At 36.9% G+C, this 18,677-nt stretch overlaps 1 protein-coding gene across 1 annotated transcript; it reads left to right on the top strand.

Moving 5' to 3' along the window:
- The first annotated feature begins 253 nt into the window (after positions 1-253).
- Positions 254-1,738, top strand: LOC122060459 (ethylene-responsive transcription factor ERF027-like). Its single transcript, XM_042623547.1, has one exon. The coding sequence runs from the start codon at positions 585-587 to the stop codon at positions 1,320-1,322; it is 738 nt and encodes a 245-aa protein (XP_042479481.1). The 5' UTR covers positions 254-584; the 3' UTR covers positions 1,323-1,738.
- The last annotated feature ends 16,939 nt before the right edge of the window (positions 1,739-18,677 follow it).

Below are 18,677 nucleotides of genomic sequence, written 5' to 3'. Positions count from 1 at the left end.
AAAAAAAAAAAATATATATATATATATATATATAATATTTTAAAACTAATTATTTAAAAAGAAGTATTAATTAAGGAGCATAGGCGGCCATTGTGACTTGACTTTACAATCATTTGACAATGGAAGGCTGGAAGCATACTTACAACACAAACCGCGGTTTGTATAATTGATGGAGACAGCAAGAGAAGGCTAGGAGAGTTATAATAGGCTGAGTAAATTCCCGGGATACTTAGTAAGCCTTCCATAGGGAACAGCTCAGCTCTAGCTGCTACCCCCCTTCTCTCACTCTCACTCTCGCGCCTAATGCGTGTGTGGCTACTGCTCCCCTCCTCCTCCTCCTCCGTTACCACCACTACACCATCTTCTTCCTCACTCCTAAACATCTTTTCTTGTTCTGCGTCCCAACCCAGACAATGCAGGAGTCCGCGAATTCCCCACGCTTTCACGTTTTGAATTCTTTCTTCTTCCTATTCTTCTTCTTCCTATATTTGTTCCAACTTCTCCGACCATCCTTAATCTACCCTACATGACAACCTGATGTACCTTCTCTTCTTAATTCCCTTATCCTTCACTACTAATCCTACATGGCCGACCCTCAGAACGTGAACGAGGGAGACCAACCCCCTCCTCCCTCTCCTCACTCTCCTCTGCACTTGGGAGTCCAACAACCTTATCCTTCACTTCCTCAGCAATCCCCTCTCTCTCCCTCTACTCTCCGCCAGGGAGAACCGCAAGGCCCGCAACCACCAAAACTGATCATGGCCACGTCGTCTTCTTCCTCTCCTCGTGGATCATCCACTAGCAGACACCCAATCTACAGAGGAATCCGGAGCCGAAGCGGCAAGTGGGTATCTGAAATCCGAGAGCCACGAAAAAGTAACCGCATATGGCTTGGCACTTTCCCCACCCCAGAAATGGCAGCCGCCGCCTACGACGTCGCAGCTCACGCACTCAGAGGCTCTGATGCTATTCTCAACTTCCCAGACTCGTTACCCACTTACCCAATTCCTGCTTCTTCTTCTCCATCTGATATACGTGCTGCAGCAGCTGCCGCTGCTGCTTCGAGGATGCCGAAGCCGGTAAACTTTGAGAGCCCAGCAAGCACGACTACACCCGAGATTGATTCTACTGCAACTCCTACACCTGTGCCAACACCGGGAGAAGAAGAATTCTTAGATGAGGAAGCACTGTATCATATGCCCAATTTGCTTGTCAATATGGCTGAGGGAATGCTAATGAGCCCACCAAGAATAAAGTCTCCTCTTTCTGATGATGACGACTCACCAGGAAGTTCTGATGCCGATAGCCTCTGGAATTACTAACTCAACACCATATTGTTGGAGTAGAATAGAATATGGTAAGTGATTCCGAAGGCAAGAGATCTCAATTCAATCCCTTTGGCTGCGCGATTGAGCTTCAACCAACACATATCGACCCAGAAAAGATTCAAAATACACATAAAATTAAGGCCAGAGATGAGTTATTATAGTAAAGCGGCATAACAATAAGACAGGCGACACTAGCATCAGATTGTTCGCATTTTTAACATTGGAGTGATCATTTTCCAACTCTTTTTTCTTTTTTTTTCTTCTTCTGAGTTGTGGTTCTGATTAGGCTGCTTACTAACTTATATATATATATATATATATATGAGTGCATGTAAAAATGCTTCGCTTGTATAATATTTAAGTAGCAGCATAGCTATGCTCGCAGTGGTTAGCTTTTGCTATTTCTTCTTCTTCTTCTTCTTCATTTTCCCTTTTCCTTTACTTTTTTTTCCCCCCATCCCCTTCTGGGTTTTGTGGTAAATTGGAATGGTAAAGGAAATCAAACCCATTTCAGGTCTTACCAGATAATAACTTATCTGTGATACCACGGCTGAATCATGTGTATGAGACACTGAGAGCAAGAGAGGTTAACACAGTGAGGTCTGAGGACTGAGAAGCTATGAATAAAATTTCGATGCGTACGAGAAGATATCCCAAAGTTATTTACTTAAGGAGCCATAAGGTCAATTTTTGGTACGTACCTCTCTCTCTCTCTCTCTCTCTCTCTCTCTCTTTTGGACTAATTAAAGACTTCAATGGGAATTGGGGAATTGATCCAAATTGTTTTAACTAGTAATTAAGTCACAGAAACAGATTTACTCTTAGTTACTAGTTTTAGACTTTAAGGATTATGATAGAATGAACTTACGGAATGATTGTCAAAATTTTCAGTAAAAAACAAGAAGGTTAGGTTAAGTTTCAATATTCCTCAGATTTGAAAATTTCAATTATAAACACTACAGTAAAGGATTTCTTTCGGCAATTCCCTTCTTTCTTTAATAATATATATAGATCTTTTGTTCCTTCTTGGTTTTGAATTTTGGAGTCGTATAGGTCCCACAGCACTGGCTTTATCTTCCAGTACACTGATGATTTTAGGAATTTATATATAAATATATTCTCTAGGTAGATTATACAGTTCAACTACCTGTCATCCCCATGAATCTCCTAGGACTATTTTGCATTTTCTATTTTCACTTGAATTTTAATAGTTAAAAAGTAGCAGGGAATATGATATGGTCATATATAGAGAATCTTAGACCCCCTGAATTCTTCTATGTGGTAAGCAAAGCGATCAATCAGACACGCTGAACGGATGGGTTAGATATCAAATTTGAAACCTTAATTCAATCATATAGCTCACGATGTATTAATCATTTTATTATTTTTTTTTATAATAGAAAATTTTTAAATATGAAGCCCTAGTTCAATCTAGTCGGAGTCTCTTTTTGTCAAAAACACAAGGCCAGACCTAGAGGGCAGCCCCTTCCCCAAAGGGCTAAAATCTCCCTTTTGGGGGAGAAGCATGGATTGTTATGTTGGGATGTGCATGTGGTGTGGCTTCCTTCTTCCTTCTTCCTTCTCTTCATTGAGGTATTGGTGCTGGTTTTCTTGGTGGGAGGGTGCTCTGAGTCTTATATATGTTTGCTTGGTTTTAGATGGCTTTTTAGTTGAGTTGTGTTTTTTGCGGCCCTTGTGCTTGTGTTTGGTGTATATTTAGATATGTGTCGGTATATTTAAACTCAAATATGATATGTGAACAAGGAGGGCTCATGTTGTTCCCTAATCAACCTGCTGAATGGCAGAAAAGGAGGACCCAAGATGCCTTTGAAGGAAGGAACTTCGGTGTGCTTGTCCACATTTTCTTTTTGTATTCAATTTATTTATTCAAGAAATGAAATAAGGGGAAGCTCACTTGAGTGGCCTGCGCGCTTTAATAAGTTTCTCAAAATCAAATACCCTCATGTGTATTGACATACATCCCCATGTATGTCCATGCACGTCTACAAAATAGTCCTAACTTTCAAGTCTTTATTGTATCACTTGAAATCTTTATTTCGGTTGAAATCTTATTGTGAGAAAATTGGCTTTGTGTCCTCAATTCTTGGGCCTCATCTCATTTGTCACATGACAAATATTCTTGATAAGCTTGTCAAAGCCGGCCATTCTGAAACGTTTTACCAAACAAATAATGGATTGATGAGTTTTCTTAAGCCAACTAAAGGAGAAATTCCTTCACTGATTGCCATCATTGCTTTTGAATGGGTCCTAGGAACAGTGAATCAAGGGTATTTCGGATAACCTCCAACAAATAGAGTGGAAGTAATAACAACTGTAGATTTGCCGGTGAACCCTTTCCCATGAATAATTAGAAGTTATCATGGCAAATAATTAGAAGTTACCATGTATGATGTCAAAAAAACAATGTTATTGAAAATGGACTATAGAGTAAACAAAGTATTAAACATTTTTTTCTAAAATGATCAGACCCTATCCTAAGGGAAAGAAAAGCCAAAGAGCACTCATTGTGGTCTTTTCTTCATCATAATCTTCAATGTTGTTTGGTGCCACAAAGTTATCAAATTGAACAACTTCCAATTCATAGTGGAAGCTCTTTAATCATTTTTAGCTAGTTTTGTCCCTTCACATAATTTGAGAATTAGTTTGTGAGGAGCATTTTTAAACATAAACATAACCCTTATGTCAAATCATTATTAACATAAACTAAAATCACTTTTGAGTTCGAAACTTGTAACTTAATCAAACACTTTAGCAGTGTTTTTGCTAGAGAATGAGGACCCATATCATAAAAAGGGATAAGCCATAGTTTCAAAGTTGCATTTGAGTGAATGATCTGAATTATTTCACACACAACCCATGAAGGAAATCTCGAGAGAGATTATATTATTATCTCATTACCAAGATTCAGGCAACTTGGGCTTATTTAGGTATCTATCAGTAGGGAATACATACTTAGATTAGCAAAAGTGGGAGACCGTAAAGATCATAGAGATATATATATACGTATTTATCATATTTGTTTTGAATAGAGAAGAGAAGAAAGTGGTTGATGATGTGGTAAGTCGGCCATGAAAGCTAAAAGGTGTGAAATATTTGGTTGCAGTTTTTTTTTTCTTCGTGGAAAAGTAGTTACAATGGGTAGGGGAAGAGAGAAGTCAGGACGATTTCGATAGGAGAAGCCGAAAAGGCAGAAATCCTGAAAGTTTGAATGAGAAAAAAGAGAAAGGTTTGACTGCAGTTAGACAAGCATGGCCGACAATGCCCCACCCCATCCTCCCTCCTTCTCCCTCCTTTCATTGCCACAATCGGTAGGTGATACGTCTGCCTCCTCTCTCTCTCTCTCTCTCTCTCTCTGAGTTTGAAGACACCATTAAAAAGTGGGGGGGGGGGGGGGGAGGGGAGAGAAGGTTTTATGGTCGAGAATACCCCTGAAGTTAAGGTCAATGACAGCGAAAGAGGGTGGGCCAGGCCGGGCCGGACCGGTTGAACGAGTGAACCGCTGTGAAAAGAATCTTGGCTTTGGTTGGCCAATTTAATTTTTGAGAAGAAGAGGAAGACCTTAAGAAAAAGGGGAATCTAGAGAGCAATATCCACCAACGTCCACACGGTTTTGGATGGTGGTATTAAACCGGCATTAGATTCCCAGAATCCCTCGTGGTTTATCTGTGGATTACACACGTACATGGGCCGGGTCATTTTCATGCCAGAAGTTGGAGGAAGGAAAGGAATGGTTCCTAAGTAATGAATACGACCCAAACCGCCCTTGCCTCCGTTTGACCGGCCAGACAAAATTCCGCCCCAAAAGCCTATGGATTTTGGAGATTTTCAAGATCCCTTTTCGATGGTATTTCATTCAGTTAATTGTACGCATGGTTTCAAGTACCGCCCTCGTATCGGCCGTATCGGATAGGTATCAGCTGATACTGATTCCTGATCCTTGACCGATTTGAATTGATATCCATATCGTTTCAGGGGTAAAATAGTAAAAAATAGTATTTTTTTTTTTTAAAACAGGGGTAAAACCAAACGATGCCCATCGATCCAATACCAATACCATCCCTAAATCCTAGATTGGAAGGCAGAATATTTTTTTAATTATTATTTTCACTAGGGTGGACCCACCACAATTATCTAGTGGTTAATTATTAAGTTATATGTAATGAGATAGTACATGCTTTAGAAGTGAGTAAGAGGCACGATTTCCTCTATAAAGCCAAGATGTCATAGACACCATGCTACCACCGAGAGGTAGGCCGAAGTCGATCATTCGATCTCTCTAGATTTACCCAATACCTCTTAGTATGATGAATTTTATCGTGTCACTCTCTACCCTAACACAACTCCCATAAGAGCACCCTTTTGAAGTTCCTCTAAAGCAAAATTGTAAAGCACTGGCAATATATAATTTGCCATCAAATTGATTAATGGTCTCTTATATTATGTTAGAAGTCGAGAAAAGAAAAAATTCAAAAAAATAAAAAAAAAATATTAAAATTAAAATTGAAGAGAGAAAAAGACAAATAAATCTATTATTACTTCATCATGATTTTTTTTCTTTTCTTGACTTTCAAAAATAACCTTAGTTAGGCATATTCAACATTAACGGTTCCAAGCTCCACACCAAATGGGCAAGATTTTAAGTATTTTCGGGCATAATCATAGCAAGAAGATTTCAAGAGAAATATAATGGATATGATGAAAATTTTGTTATAAGCTGAAAAATGCATAGGAATGTCTAGAATATATTCAAAATTATTCGCTTTTATCATAATAGAATATGGATAAAGAACATATATGATGGCAAATACATCACAGATCTATGAAAGTATATTGAACAATGTAAATGTCTCCTTAGAAGAATATAAATTAACCTGGTTGGACTTAGAATTTGGTAACAAAATTCAACAAATATCAGTTGCAAAAGGCAAAAAAAATTTATAATTTTCATGTAGACACGAACATTTCCTCATATTAATTATGACATTACTGCACCATGTGAAAACTAAAGCCTTCTTTCATGGCTTTTCTAAGGTTTTTTTTTTTAATATCACTTTTCACAAGTTAAAAACCATTTTACATTTCATACTAAAGAGGTGAAAGTTTTCCTTCACCTATGGAGAAGGAGTAATCCATTCACTGTAGTCAGTGATTTGACATATATTATTATTGGATTCTTGTATCATCACAAAGTCTACCCCTGTTGTGTAGGATCAAAATATATATACACCTCCCTAATCCAATCAAATGGAACTGTTAGCAATGATGATGGGATTCCTCTTTTATCGTGGGTGAAGAAAACTTGATTCTATTAAAAATGACTTCTTCACTTGCTTCCTTGATCCAAAACCTAAAAAAATTTGACCACTAATATTGCTGTTAGAGTCCTTTGAAAATAATTGTTTGTTAAAATAATCAGTTTTTATCCACTTTTCTTTTAAGAAAAAATTTTTTCCTTGGACGATCAATATTTGCTTCTTTCTTCCTTCTTAACTAGATTCCAGACGTGACTTTACTCAACTTGGCCTTCAAACATTAAAAAGAAAAGATGGGTGGGGGAGGGGGGCGGATCCTCTTCGCATCATATTTTAATACATAGACCAGGGAAGGCCGACAAGTCCACGCATTAGTGAGCCGATGTGAGACCCACCATTCCACCAACACAGGCTTAGTTCATTAAGAAATAATAAACGAAGTTTAACTCAATAGTCAAAACAAACTTAAACCCATGTTTGCTGCCATTTCATCTAAAATCTCGAACGGTTAAAGAATGAAGGGTAGCGTCAATGTATACACTAATATTTCTCCACATATGTAGATCAAAATCTCATCATTCTTGCACGTAAGTTTACACATAATTTCCTTAGCATAGTGCCAAGGAAGAAAAATATCAGAAATTTTTTTCCAAATGCACTTCTCTAAAATCAAATATTCGACCTCTCTACTTTGATATCTTGTTCATTACCACTGCCTAAAATCTCGAACCATTAATAAAGGGCAGTTTTAATGCATACATAAATAGCCCAAGTAACTCCCTAGCTTGGCTCATTGAAAGCTTTACCCTTTTAACTCTCTTTAGTTAGGGTAAAGCATTACTCAAACTCTTTCTAGTTTTAGGGTAGATTTCACCTTAAGATCAACACTTTAACCATCAAGATTCCATATCAAAGACTACACTCATAAATGCCTCTGTTTCACTGGTCGCAATGCACCTGCGCTTAGGTGGGGGAAACTTTCTCCTTTTAAGAAAAGTTGAACAGAAAGAATTGAGACAACTTTGACCTGTCAAGCTGGGAATCCCTCCTGAGTCTGTGCTGGGACCCCATTCTTATAACATAAAATAGATATAGGCGTTGGGAGAGGAGAGGGAGGGGGGCCTGGGAAGGAGAAGGAGAGTTCCTATAATTAAAGAACTATACCCAGGAAGAAGACGAGTCATTGAGAGTCCAATATTGCTCTGTGTACTTAAAGAAGAAAAAAAATATAAAAACCCTAAAGGCAGCAAAAAGGAGGGGACAAGCATCCAATGTGGGAAACACAGACACACAGTATATACCCCTTTTTGTCTTAAGATCAGTTAAAAGTGTAACTGTGGGGTCTTAAACTCTTTACAATTATATAAATAGATTAGGAAAATCTCATCTGATCATCTCCTTTCTTAGAACAATTATCATTAATTGATTTCTTTAGTCAATATTTAATGATGCCATTACAGATGAGATTCGTACATGCACCATTGTCTTTGGAATCCAACCTAGACAATACTTGTGGTGATCCATTATGGATAGCAACTGTATCAACTCAATACTTCGATGAGTCTGTATCAATGAGCGGATATCACTTTCTCACAAATAAACAACTAAACCAAGGATAATTGATGATGAACCCAATCCTCTAAACTCTAATTCAGTACTCTATGTGTGTTTTTTCCTTAGAATGCTAATGATCATCACCAAGTACCATTCATTTTGTATATATTGACTAATCAACAAGAAAGGAAACCTAGCCAGTTTGTGTTGGCAAACATTGCTAGTACTAATGAGATTGAATTATAGCAGAGGGCAGCCATCATTTTTCTATTCAAGACCTGAAAAATGAACTTAAAGTTTCATAAAAGAACTGGGAAGATGGAATTAATTGATTAATTGACATTATTGTCAACTTAGTCACTTTTGGGTAACGTTATGTTACGGGTACGATGTCTTGAATTCCATATGTGGAAAAGGTGGGCTGATTCCTCCGACCATGTATGTTAATCATCGTTACTGGTGAGGCCTCAACGAACCAGCGGGTCCATCTGGGGGTCCAGGGGGCCTTTTCTAAGACTATATGAGTATTTCAGTAAGTTTCCTATCTAGGGTTTTGCTTTATACTTGTAGCGAGGTTTCTTTCTCTATAAGCAATCTGAGAGAGGTGTGAGGATGAGTGTTGTAACCCTATCTCCATTGATAGTGAAGTAGAATTTCATCTCGTCGTAGATGTAGACAAACCTGACCGAATCACATAAAAATCTGTGTATTGTATGATTGTTTATTCTTATTTTTTTCATTTCTTTCTACATTGTTTTAGGTTTACCTTTCTACACGTTAGTACCATTAAGTGGAGTTGGGGCACCTGGTCCAGGCGGCATTAGTGAGCTTATGATTGAATAGGAAGATCAAGCCCAATGCCTGATCCAATTGCTACATCAAGTATTAAGTGTGTCCTTACTCCCTTCTCCAACAATACTAAACTTTCATAAAATCCTCTCTCTCTCTCTCTCTCTCTCTCTCTCATATTTATATTAAAAAAAGAGTAAAAGATATTACAAGAAACAAATAGACATACCCACACAAATACAATCGCAGGACCCCACCTTCAGCATTACCAGTAGTAGGGGCCCTTCGTGGCTATCTACAAAAATGCTATCTTAGTCTTTACATTGCACCTAAAGCTAATTCTTGGTCTCTCACACAAACAAATGGACACGCTCTTTCTCTCCCTAGCTCACTCACACACAAACAACTAAGTCTTGTGGACTTCTTTTCATCCGGACATTTCCAAATGGGAGAAGATTTTATATTGTTGATAACCTGCTCTAGGGCAACAGCCCATTCCCATAGCCATACAAGGACGATACATAGTTTGAAAACTACGAGCTGATAATACTGGAGCCACAGCACAAGAAAACAATTAACTAAGAACATCTGAGATTGGTGGAGTGATTTGAGGAGAGGAGATGAGAGAATAGGAGAGAGATTTTCTTGGAATGGGTCAGGACTTTGAGAAACATTAAAGTAGAGAAGAGATCATTCTTGCGCGAGTTTTTTTCTCTAGTTAAAAAAAAATTAAAATAAATAAATAAAATAAAATAAAATTTGAGAAGAGAGAGAAACACAAAATCAATCACTGTGTCACTATGAATTTTATCTTATTATAATTTATTTATTTTACTATTTTTTTTTTCTTTTCTTTTCTTTCCTTTTCTTTATTTTTCTTTTCTTTTCTTGACATCCAAACATAAACCAATCATATATTTAGGGGAAAAAAATGCTACTAGTCGTGTGCCCTATGCCCACACATAGGGAGTGGCAAAAAAGACCACCCTACCCCCTGTTAGGATGCATGACACCTCCCTTGGTTGGTCCCTATACTGGTGTAGTGACCACGAACCCAGGTAGCGATCCCTAGCTCTTTCAAGACTAGGGATATTTTCAAGACTCATCATAAAATAAACATGCATGAATAAATTTATTTGTATATTTTAAAGACTTTCAAAATATGGTATTCCATAATACTTAGCCCACTCTAAGGTTATGTGAGAACCAATAGAGTGCAAGTTCTCAGAAAATCATCGGTTCAACTCTTCTATCTTCACCTTGTGCCATAGGGCAACCCCTCCCTTCCCTCCTCTTGTAGATATAGTTGAAGGCCCATTGGGCAGTTGGATAGGACAGACAATGAGTGGGGATAAATTGGATTGGGTCTTTTATATATATATATATATATATATATATATATATATATGTAATGGGAAGAAACAAAACTATATTAACTAGAAGGGTATGATATTACATCACAGTAATCCTGAATAACCATACCCTTACTTTTATCACACATCATGGCATACCTTAGACACTTACAAGCAGGAGTCCCAGACAAAGATTTATACATACAAGGAAGAGATCCAAACCGAGAATACAGCTCCCAAAAAACAGCAAAGGAGAAAAGTGGCCAACTAGAATTGCTGAGCTATGGAATAAGGTGAAGTAATGGTTTAGCTCTGAACCACACTTCACTGATACTCCAACCCCTAGCCTGAGCAAAAATTAAACCCTGGAGGATCCCAAAAGCTTCCACTTCAGCAACTGTCCGAGTGGATGTGTGACCCATTCTAAGAGCCTTGAAACGCCCCTGATACAAAATACCAAAACCCCAACCTGCTTTGGATTCCAACAAGTTAGTGAGACCAAGATATACTATTACATGATAAGATGAAAAGTGGAGAGGTAACTAACTGTCTATGATGCCTGCTGAATCATCTGTAAGAGAAACAACAGAATCATGAAAATTACTATAGTGTAGAAGATTGAGATTGGTAACCCAAAAATTAATAAGCTGTAAAATAGCATGAGGATTGAAGCACAAATTTTTTATCACAATGTCATTTCGATGTTTCCAAAGGAAGAAAATGGTTAAAGCGAAAATGCTAGAACCGTGAATTTTTTCAATTTTTGTTAATTGAACAAAACAAAGCAAATACAACCTCATGTAGGAACTACCAAGGCCATAGCGAAGCCAGAGTCCAAGTGGACCAGCTGCCCAGGTGCGATTGGTTCATGTTTGTGCAATTTAATATATACATAAAAAAAAATAATAATAATAATAATAAAAACCCTTTTAATGAACAAAATTAGCGTGACATGTTTGATTTGACTATATATGTTGAGTTGAAATTATGAAGGTGCAATCCTGGTAAGGTCTCTTTCTCTATTATTGAAACCAACCAACCAACCAAGTGGGGATTGGCCATGAAATTATGTTAAATATCAATATCTTTCTAATATGGAAAACAACCCACAAGGGCTTAGCCTCAGACGACCCAATTTGCAGAGATCATGGGGGTTAGACATGTCATGTCATATGTCATGGTCTATCATGTCATGTCCACTTTAGCAATGTGTACGTTGGCGTCTAATATGAAAACCCCCGAAATCCCCCACCAATTCAAAAAACTGTTAAACTCCGCGTTACATCCGTGTCATATACATGTTGGAAAAACACCAGAGCTCCACCTATGGCTATCATCATGTCACGTCCATAGTTATCTGGGGAGATAGGGATCCTCACTTGACCATAGTTATTTGGGTGATAGACACGTATTTAGGTTCTAATTGACTGATTCAACTGTTACAATTTTATTAATCAAAATAGAAATGTTGTATTTAGAATCGTTAGATTAGTATCTGAACATGTATTGATCGTCTAAATTGCTATGAACTGACGTGGATGATCAAGGCTCAAAAAATGAGTTGGAATCCCTTTTTTTCTGTTGTTGTTTTTTTTTTTTTTCTGTTTAGGGGTGTCTGTCTTTGTAGGGATTGGAAACATCGCAGCACTCTCATTGCACCTCGGGTTGTCATTGTTGGCTACAGACTCTTCCTTCTTTGTCTTATCAATCACTCTTTCTCCCATAACTTATAAGACCGAACTCGGGAGAGTGCATTGGACCTTTATGGAGCCTTTGCCATCAATCAAATAGGGGAGAGGGATGGTAGCCCACAGGCCCAGTGAAAAGAGAGGCTGGATCCTGGTTGAGACAGGCCCATTTAGCAAGATTCTTTGATAGCTCATTTTTTTTTTTTTTTTTTTGTGGCAGAATTTTAAAATGAAATGGTAAAACGGTTTCTATGGGAGAGCATAGTCCTGCATTCAAGCACATTGCTTGGTGCAAGTTAGGAGTCGCACTCTCCCACAAGAAACACTTCTCCAAATTAAAGTTTTCAAACTGCTCTTTAAGAAAGAAAAGGTTTTTTGAGGTGTCAAGAGTCAGGATAGGGTAAGCTAGCATCCTCTGTCTCTGTCTCTCTTTCTCACATAAAATGACCTTCCATTTCATTGCACCTCAAGGATATGATTGTAGCAAGTATCTTGAAGCAAATATGGTGGGTGGATAGATTCAAAGAAGGATAGTTTTTGAATACTAACTCTTTGTGGGAGGTGAAAGCGTTGAAGTTTTTCTTTTATTTTTATTTTTATTATTATTTTCTTTTAATCAAGGTGTCTGGGCCAGCTTAGGCTCACCTCAGCTAATCCTCAGGGAAACTAGCGCAGCAAAGCACAAATTGTTCTTAGATGTAGAAGAAACTTTTGAAATATAGGACCAAATCGGAACCCCTCATGCAGCATCTTATTGGAGACAGCATTACTAGTAGAGTTTGGTTGAATCTATGGCATCCGGATGGGATCCTGATTAACAAGTATTTGATGATCGTATTAAGTGTAAGGAGGGGTCAGATAAGTAAGTTTTGGTACCGTTCACTCCCTATTTTTAAAATGGTATTTGGGATCTGGGACCCAGAACCCGATACCTCTGACCCCTTCTTTCCATTGATCTACTCCATGTGTGGGTTGGGTAACTTTCTCATCAAAATCAGCTTGGGACTCTATCTGGCCGTATCCCGTGAGATGGGCCAAATCATTATGGTTTCCTGGAAATATCTCTAAGACACTCCTTGACTTCTTGGCACTGCATCATAGATGTTTTACCGAGAATGGATCAAGTCCTCATATGAGAATCATTCTTGTATAGGGTTGATCTGCACAGATAGAATCTATCCAATATAACTAACTTTGTGTTGGATTCCATCTGTGTGGATCAGTCTGTACGAGAACCTGATCCACACTCTGCTTTACCTATGGTAGATCAGTTGTTGAAAGAAAGATTCAGAACCCCTGTCCAATCAGATGTCGTAACCGATGTCAAGCTCTTACCATCAGGGGAAAAGAAACTGGGATAAACAAATACTTGATTCACCATTGGGGAGATTGGTTGCCCGTATCAGGTGATCCATATCAATTTTGTGTATCCTTGATCCTGATGCTTAGTCAATACCATATTGATTGAAAAATATGAATCAAGAGTAAAATGTTTTAAAAACCCCTTTTTTTTTTAAAAAGAAAACCAAGAAGCACTATAACCATAATTTCCATTTTAGAACCACTTAAAAGTTAGTCTAATGAAAGAACTACAAAGAATCTGTTCTAATGAATCGATTATAGTTATCGTTTACCAAAAAAAGGGTAGATTTTGCTTAGTCGTCCACCATTAAATGGATTGGACATCATTTGTTAGGCCAAAAGTTGGTAAGAACAAATGATGTCCAACCCATCATAAAATACATAATATGGTTGTGATCTTTTTCTTTTTTTTTTTGGTAAAGTATATGGTTGTGATCACAAGGTTGGCTTTAAACCACCTAATCTACCGATTGCGCCATTTAAAGGACCCTAAAATTGAGCTAGACAGCCATTTTGGGGGGATAATCAATGTTTAAAGTGCTATCCATCTAATATTCTAGTGTTCCAAACATGTCTTTTACACTTTTATAGACATGCACTCAAAGAATCCTTAATCATAAGGTACAAATTTGGGATTAATATAACTTTGCGTTTTATATTATATGAAGAAATTTTGTTGAAATCATTGTAAGAAAAAGAAAAAAAAAACTATCACGTGGCACATCAAATTGGGTTCAAAGTTTCCTATTAACACATCAATAGTTTTAATTCAAACAGAGATCACTCCAGGTGTAACTTCACTGGGCCAAAGGCGTTGTGCATTAAGAAGAGTCTCTAGTTCGAGTCTCTTAGTGATTGACCTGTTACATGGGTTAGGTGTGACTGCGTGTAACTGAAGTTTACATTTGGGCCTGACCAGTAAAACCGGGCAGATTCAAGGGATTCCTTGTTAGCAAGAAAAAAAAAGGTGGTAAAATAGAGCATTGAGAAATCCAAGACTATTTCACATAATTTATGTTATAGAATAAATATACAAATGTAGTATAGCTGAAATGAAGATGTTGAGATGGATGAGTGATAAAACTATAAAAGATAAAATATGAAAAAACAAACTGAAGTTAATTTAGGAGTAGCTTTGATATACGATAAGTTGTGATAAATCGTTTGAGATGGCATGAAAATATGCAATGAATGCCTTTGAATGTTCTAGTACAAAAAGATTATTCTAACCATATGAATTTGAAAGACTAATTTGCTAATTTTGAAAATTCTTACTATTAGATTATATGGAAACACAATTAGGGCTAAATTAGACACGCATCAATTTTGATATAGTTTTTCCGAAAAATATTGGATGACTCATCAAAAAAGTACAAATCTAACATTTATATTTTAGCGATAAATCTAATAAATCTAAATGTAGTGCTTGATGCCTTGATTTTTAAGGAAGTGGACTTCCTTATCAATTGCAGTTGTTCCCCTTTTTTTTTTTTTTTTTTTTTTTTTTTTTTTATCTTAATAATGAAAAAAAATCCCACACCAACAAGTGTGAGGATGTTTTCCCACATCTCAATAAGAAGGTCCAAAATAGATGGGGGGTAGAACATGATAGACAACGATTGCTGAGTAGAAGCTGCCTCTGAAGTAAGCAAGTCAGCCACCGCGTTGGATTCCCTGTAAGCATGCTTGAACGCAACCTGAATCCATACTGACCCCACAACCGCATGGACTAGGTCATACCGGGGTTGAATGAGAATCATCCAACTTTCACCGAAAGCAGTGAAGAGCACTAAATACCCCAATGTGAGTGGCCCAAGGTGTGCCTAGTGGGAGTCGAACTTAGGATATCCAAGTTTATGGCTCATACCAAGTTCATTGCTCACTGACTACGCTACTCACTTAGGTTTAGTTGGAAGCAATCATTGATAATATTTGCGATGTGCCATCCTTTCACATTGCAATAATATGAGCCCTGCATTAACACACTCTCTCCTCCCTAATCATGTGATATCTCGTCATTGATGTCAAGATTGATATAGCATGGGAGGTTCCCTCAATGCCAACTTATCTCTTCTTTTTTATATCTAAGAAAAAACCTTGAAAACGTGTTTTAACTTTTAAGAAACCAGATCAAATTATTGAGACATAAGCCTGGTTGGGACTGGTGTGGTCCAATTTCTAGAACCATGTTTAAGGAGATGAGAAAAAAAGAGCACATGTGAATTGTTTTGAAGGCAAAAATGAACTATTGATAGGAACTGAGCTGCAGCCAGCCCAGTACAAGAACTTTAGGAATTTAATTATAAGGGAATCATATAATAATTTAAAGAGAAAAAGAAACGAAGTAGACCTTGAAGTTTCATTAAATCCTAAAATAGTCCAAGAGTAGGGCCTACTTAGCCCCCTCTCCTTTATGAAACTAACACCTAGCTTTGTCAGTTTCTGGACTAGGGTACTACATGTCAAGTTGATTCCCACCAGATTCCATGAGCCATTGGACCACCCAGTCTAGGAAAATGACTAAAGAAGTAAGAAGGGAGGTGGTGTGAAGTGGTTTCTTTGAAAATTGACGTTTATGACTCATTCTTACATTGACACTTGTGAAGATTCTGGAAGATTCAACTACTCATCATAACCAATAACCAGTGTTTGTTTTCAAAAATCAAAGAAGGAATTGACGATTGACAAAGATAGGGGTGCCAAAGGTAGGCCACACCGGTTGGACCGGTTTGAACCTACCAATTGAAGCCTGATGTTGGTCTGACCAATTACTAAATGTGTTATGTTCAAGCACTGATCGATTAATAATCGAGCATTCATATTAAGGGTGTCAACTTGGTACCAATAATGAACCGAAAGAGATTCAATACAATTTAGCATAAAAAAAAAAGGGTTTCTTTTTTCGGTTCAGTATAGTATCGGTTTTTAAGATAAAATCATTCAATATGTATCGAATCATATCGTACCATGTCAATTTACTTGTTTTTAATCAAATACTTATTAAAAACTATATAAATGATATATCCCGTAAAAGGCAAAAAATGGCAAAAGCATCGAATAGAAAATGTATTGAATCCATACGAACTGTTTCAATATTGTTATTGAAAATTTAGAATGTTCTTAATACTGGTATGGTCGGTATCTACACCTATTCTTTTGTACTGTACTAAAATCTTACCAAAACCAAACTGATTGACACCCTTAATTCTCAGTGCAAGGTAGTGGCTTGACAATCATCTAGTCCAAAGTCGGGATGAATCGAATATTCTAACCAATTGATAATCAGTAGTTTATAGCTCCATTAGTCTGTTTCATTTCATTTATCCCAATTAACTCGTTCAAAGCCTGATTATAGCTCAATTGGTCCAATCACCTTGAACTTGATTAAGGATCGAAAACCGACCAATTAAATATAAACATGTTCATACAAGACTCAATCACTTAAACAATCAGAAAACAATATAAAATCATAAATTCATGAAAATCAATTAAACCGGATCAAAATCAATCAGGCCTAACCAATTGACACCCGTCGACAAAGACGCCTAAAATATCAAGTTTTTGAGTTTCACTTTCCTTTCCAGTGGAATTTGATGGTATTCATTGTCAAGTCTAGGAGTTGGGAGGAGAGCTAACTATGAAAAAAAAACAAAAGAACACTTGTAGAACGCGTAAACGTGTAAACGTGTAATCATAATAACCACAAGTGTCGTGTGGGTTGCGCAGGTTATCAACTGTCGTAACCGTGTTTCTGATTTGGGTTGTCTTTCTTAGGATCATTCTTTCGAAATATTCCAGAAGAAAAAAAAGAAAAAGCGGCGGAATCATATCTTCAATGGTTGAATCATTCTATTTAGAAAGTTAATTTTTGTCTTATACGCCACGTCACGTCTTAAGCTTGTCTCCACCTGAGTTTATCCATTCCAGCAAGTGGGGTAGTGGAAAGACAGGAGAGAGGAGAATGGAGACTGGACTTTCCGGGGACTTTCTTCTCTCCCTCCTCCTTCCTTCGTTCCTTATTTATTTCCATTTTTGGTCTCCACTTTGACTCTTTATCTTTATTTTCTATTTTAGGGCGGTTTTGGCGGTGGATAGGTGGGGGCATTGTATTACTCGCCGATTCCTCGTATGAACGTCTTTTTGAATCATAAAAGGTTAATAAGAAAAGTACATGTTAAAAAAAAGGCAATCCGAGATTGTCATCAGAGGATGGACTAAATAAATGGGCAAACCATGTAATGAAAAATATAAAAAAAAGTTATGATCATGATTATGTAATTATCAAATTATTATTAAATATCATAATTAGGTTTTTTAAATTTAATCAATATTATTTTGGAAAAAAGCATCTTGCCGGTATGGAATATGAAACCTCTAGACTATGTAGGGTGCGAAAAAATCACACTACCCTTCTTGACTTGTGCCGAATATACTCTTGTGTGAACTCCCATTTGCCTGTTGATCTACTGTTCATATGCTAGATTGGTAGGATTCTCTATTTAAAAAAAATCAAAGAACTTAAGTATAAATTATAATAAAATTTCATAATTAGAGGTAGAATATTTTCGAGTTAATTACACAACTATTAAGGTAATTATGAAAAAATTATTATTTTAATATTACTTTTCAACAGATTTTTTGCACTTCAAGACAATCTGTCTATGTAACTTTGTGTTACATGATGCATATAAAATGCAAGGCTCTCACAAGTTTAATAAAGTTTACCTCTTGCCCCTTGTCATTTGTTTTTACAAGGATTCATGCTAACAAAATTGCCAAGAAGGGAAGGGTGATGAATAGTTGGAAACAACTGCCAAATAAGCTACTTGTAGCTTTTCTATCTGCTTCTCTACAAGGTCTTTTTTTTTTTTTTTTGCCCGTTAGACCAAGCCAAGCCTATGAGCTCATTAACTGATTTTGTATTGAACTTAAATCAAAATGAACAATGGTCACATTTTCCGATCTACCATGACCCTATTTCTTACTTACAACCGAATAAGACTACGTGAAAAGCTTGTGCAAAAAGAAAAATAAAGTAAGTAACGAGAATGCTAAAGTTACGATTGCCCATCCTGCTACTGAATGCATGGGATGCACTCAGTTACTCCATGGGACCCATCATATTAAATTGTGTGACCAATCAAGTTGCATTGCTTGTATTGTTGATATTTTATTTTGTAAATAAATTTGATAAAACTTCAAATCCAATAAATAAAATAAATCATATGGCACAATAGATCCTTATATCATGGACATAATAGATATAATTCCACCATGCTACAATAACAACTCAACCTTGTCCCAACTAAATGGGGATGATTTCACAAAAAA

Source organism: Macadamia integrifolia, chromosome 14 (genome assembly GCF_013358625.1).
Source record: "Macadamia integrifolia cultivar HAES 741 chromosome 14, SCU_Mint_v3, whole genome shotgun sequence".
Taxonomy (NCBI): domain Eukaryota; kingdom Viridiplantae; phylum Streptophyta; class Magnoliopsida; order Proteales; family Proteaceae; genus Macadamia; species Macadamia integrifolia.
This window is presented reverse-complemented; position numbering and strand designations above follow the sequence as displayed.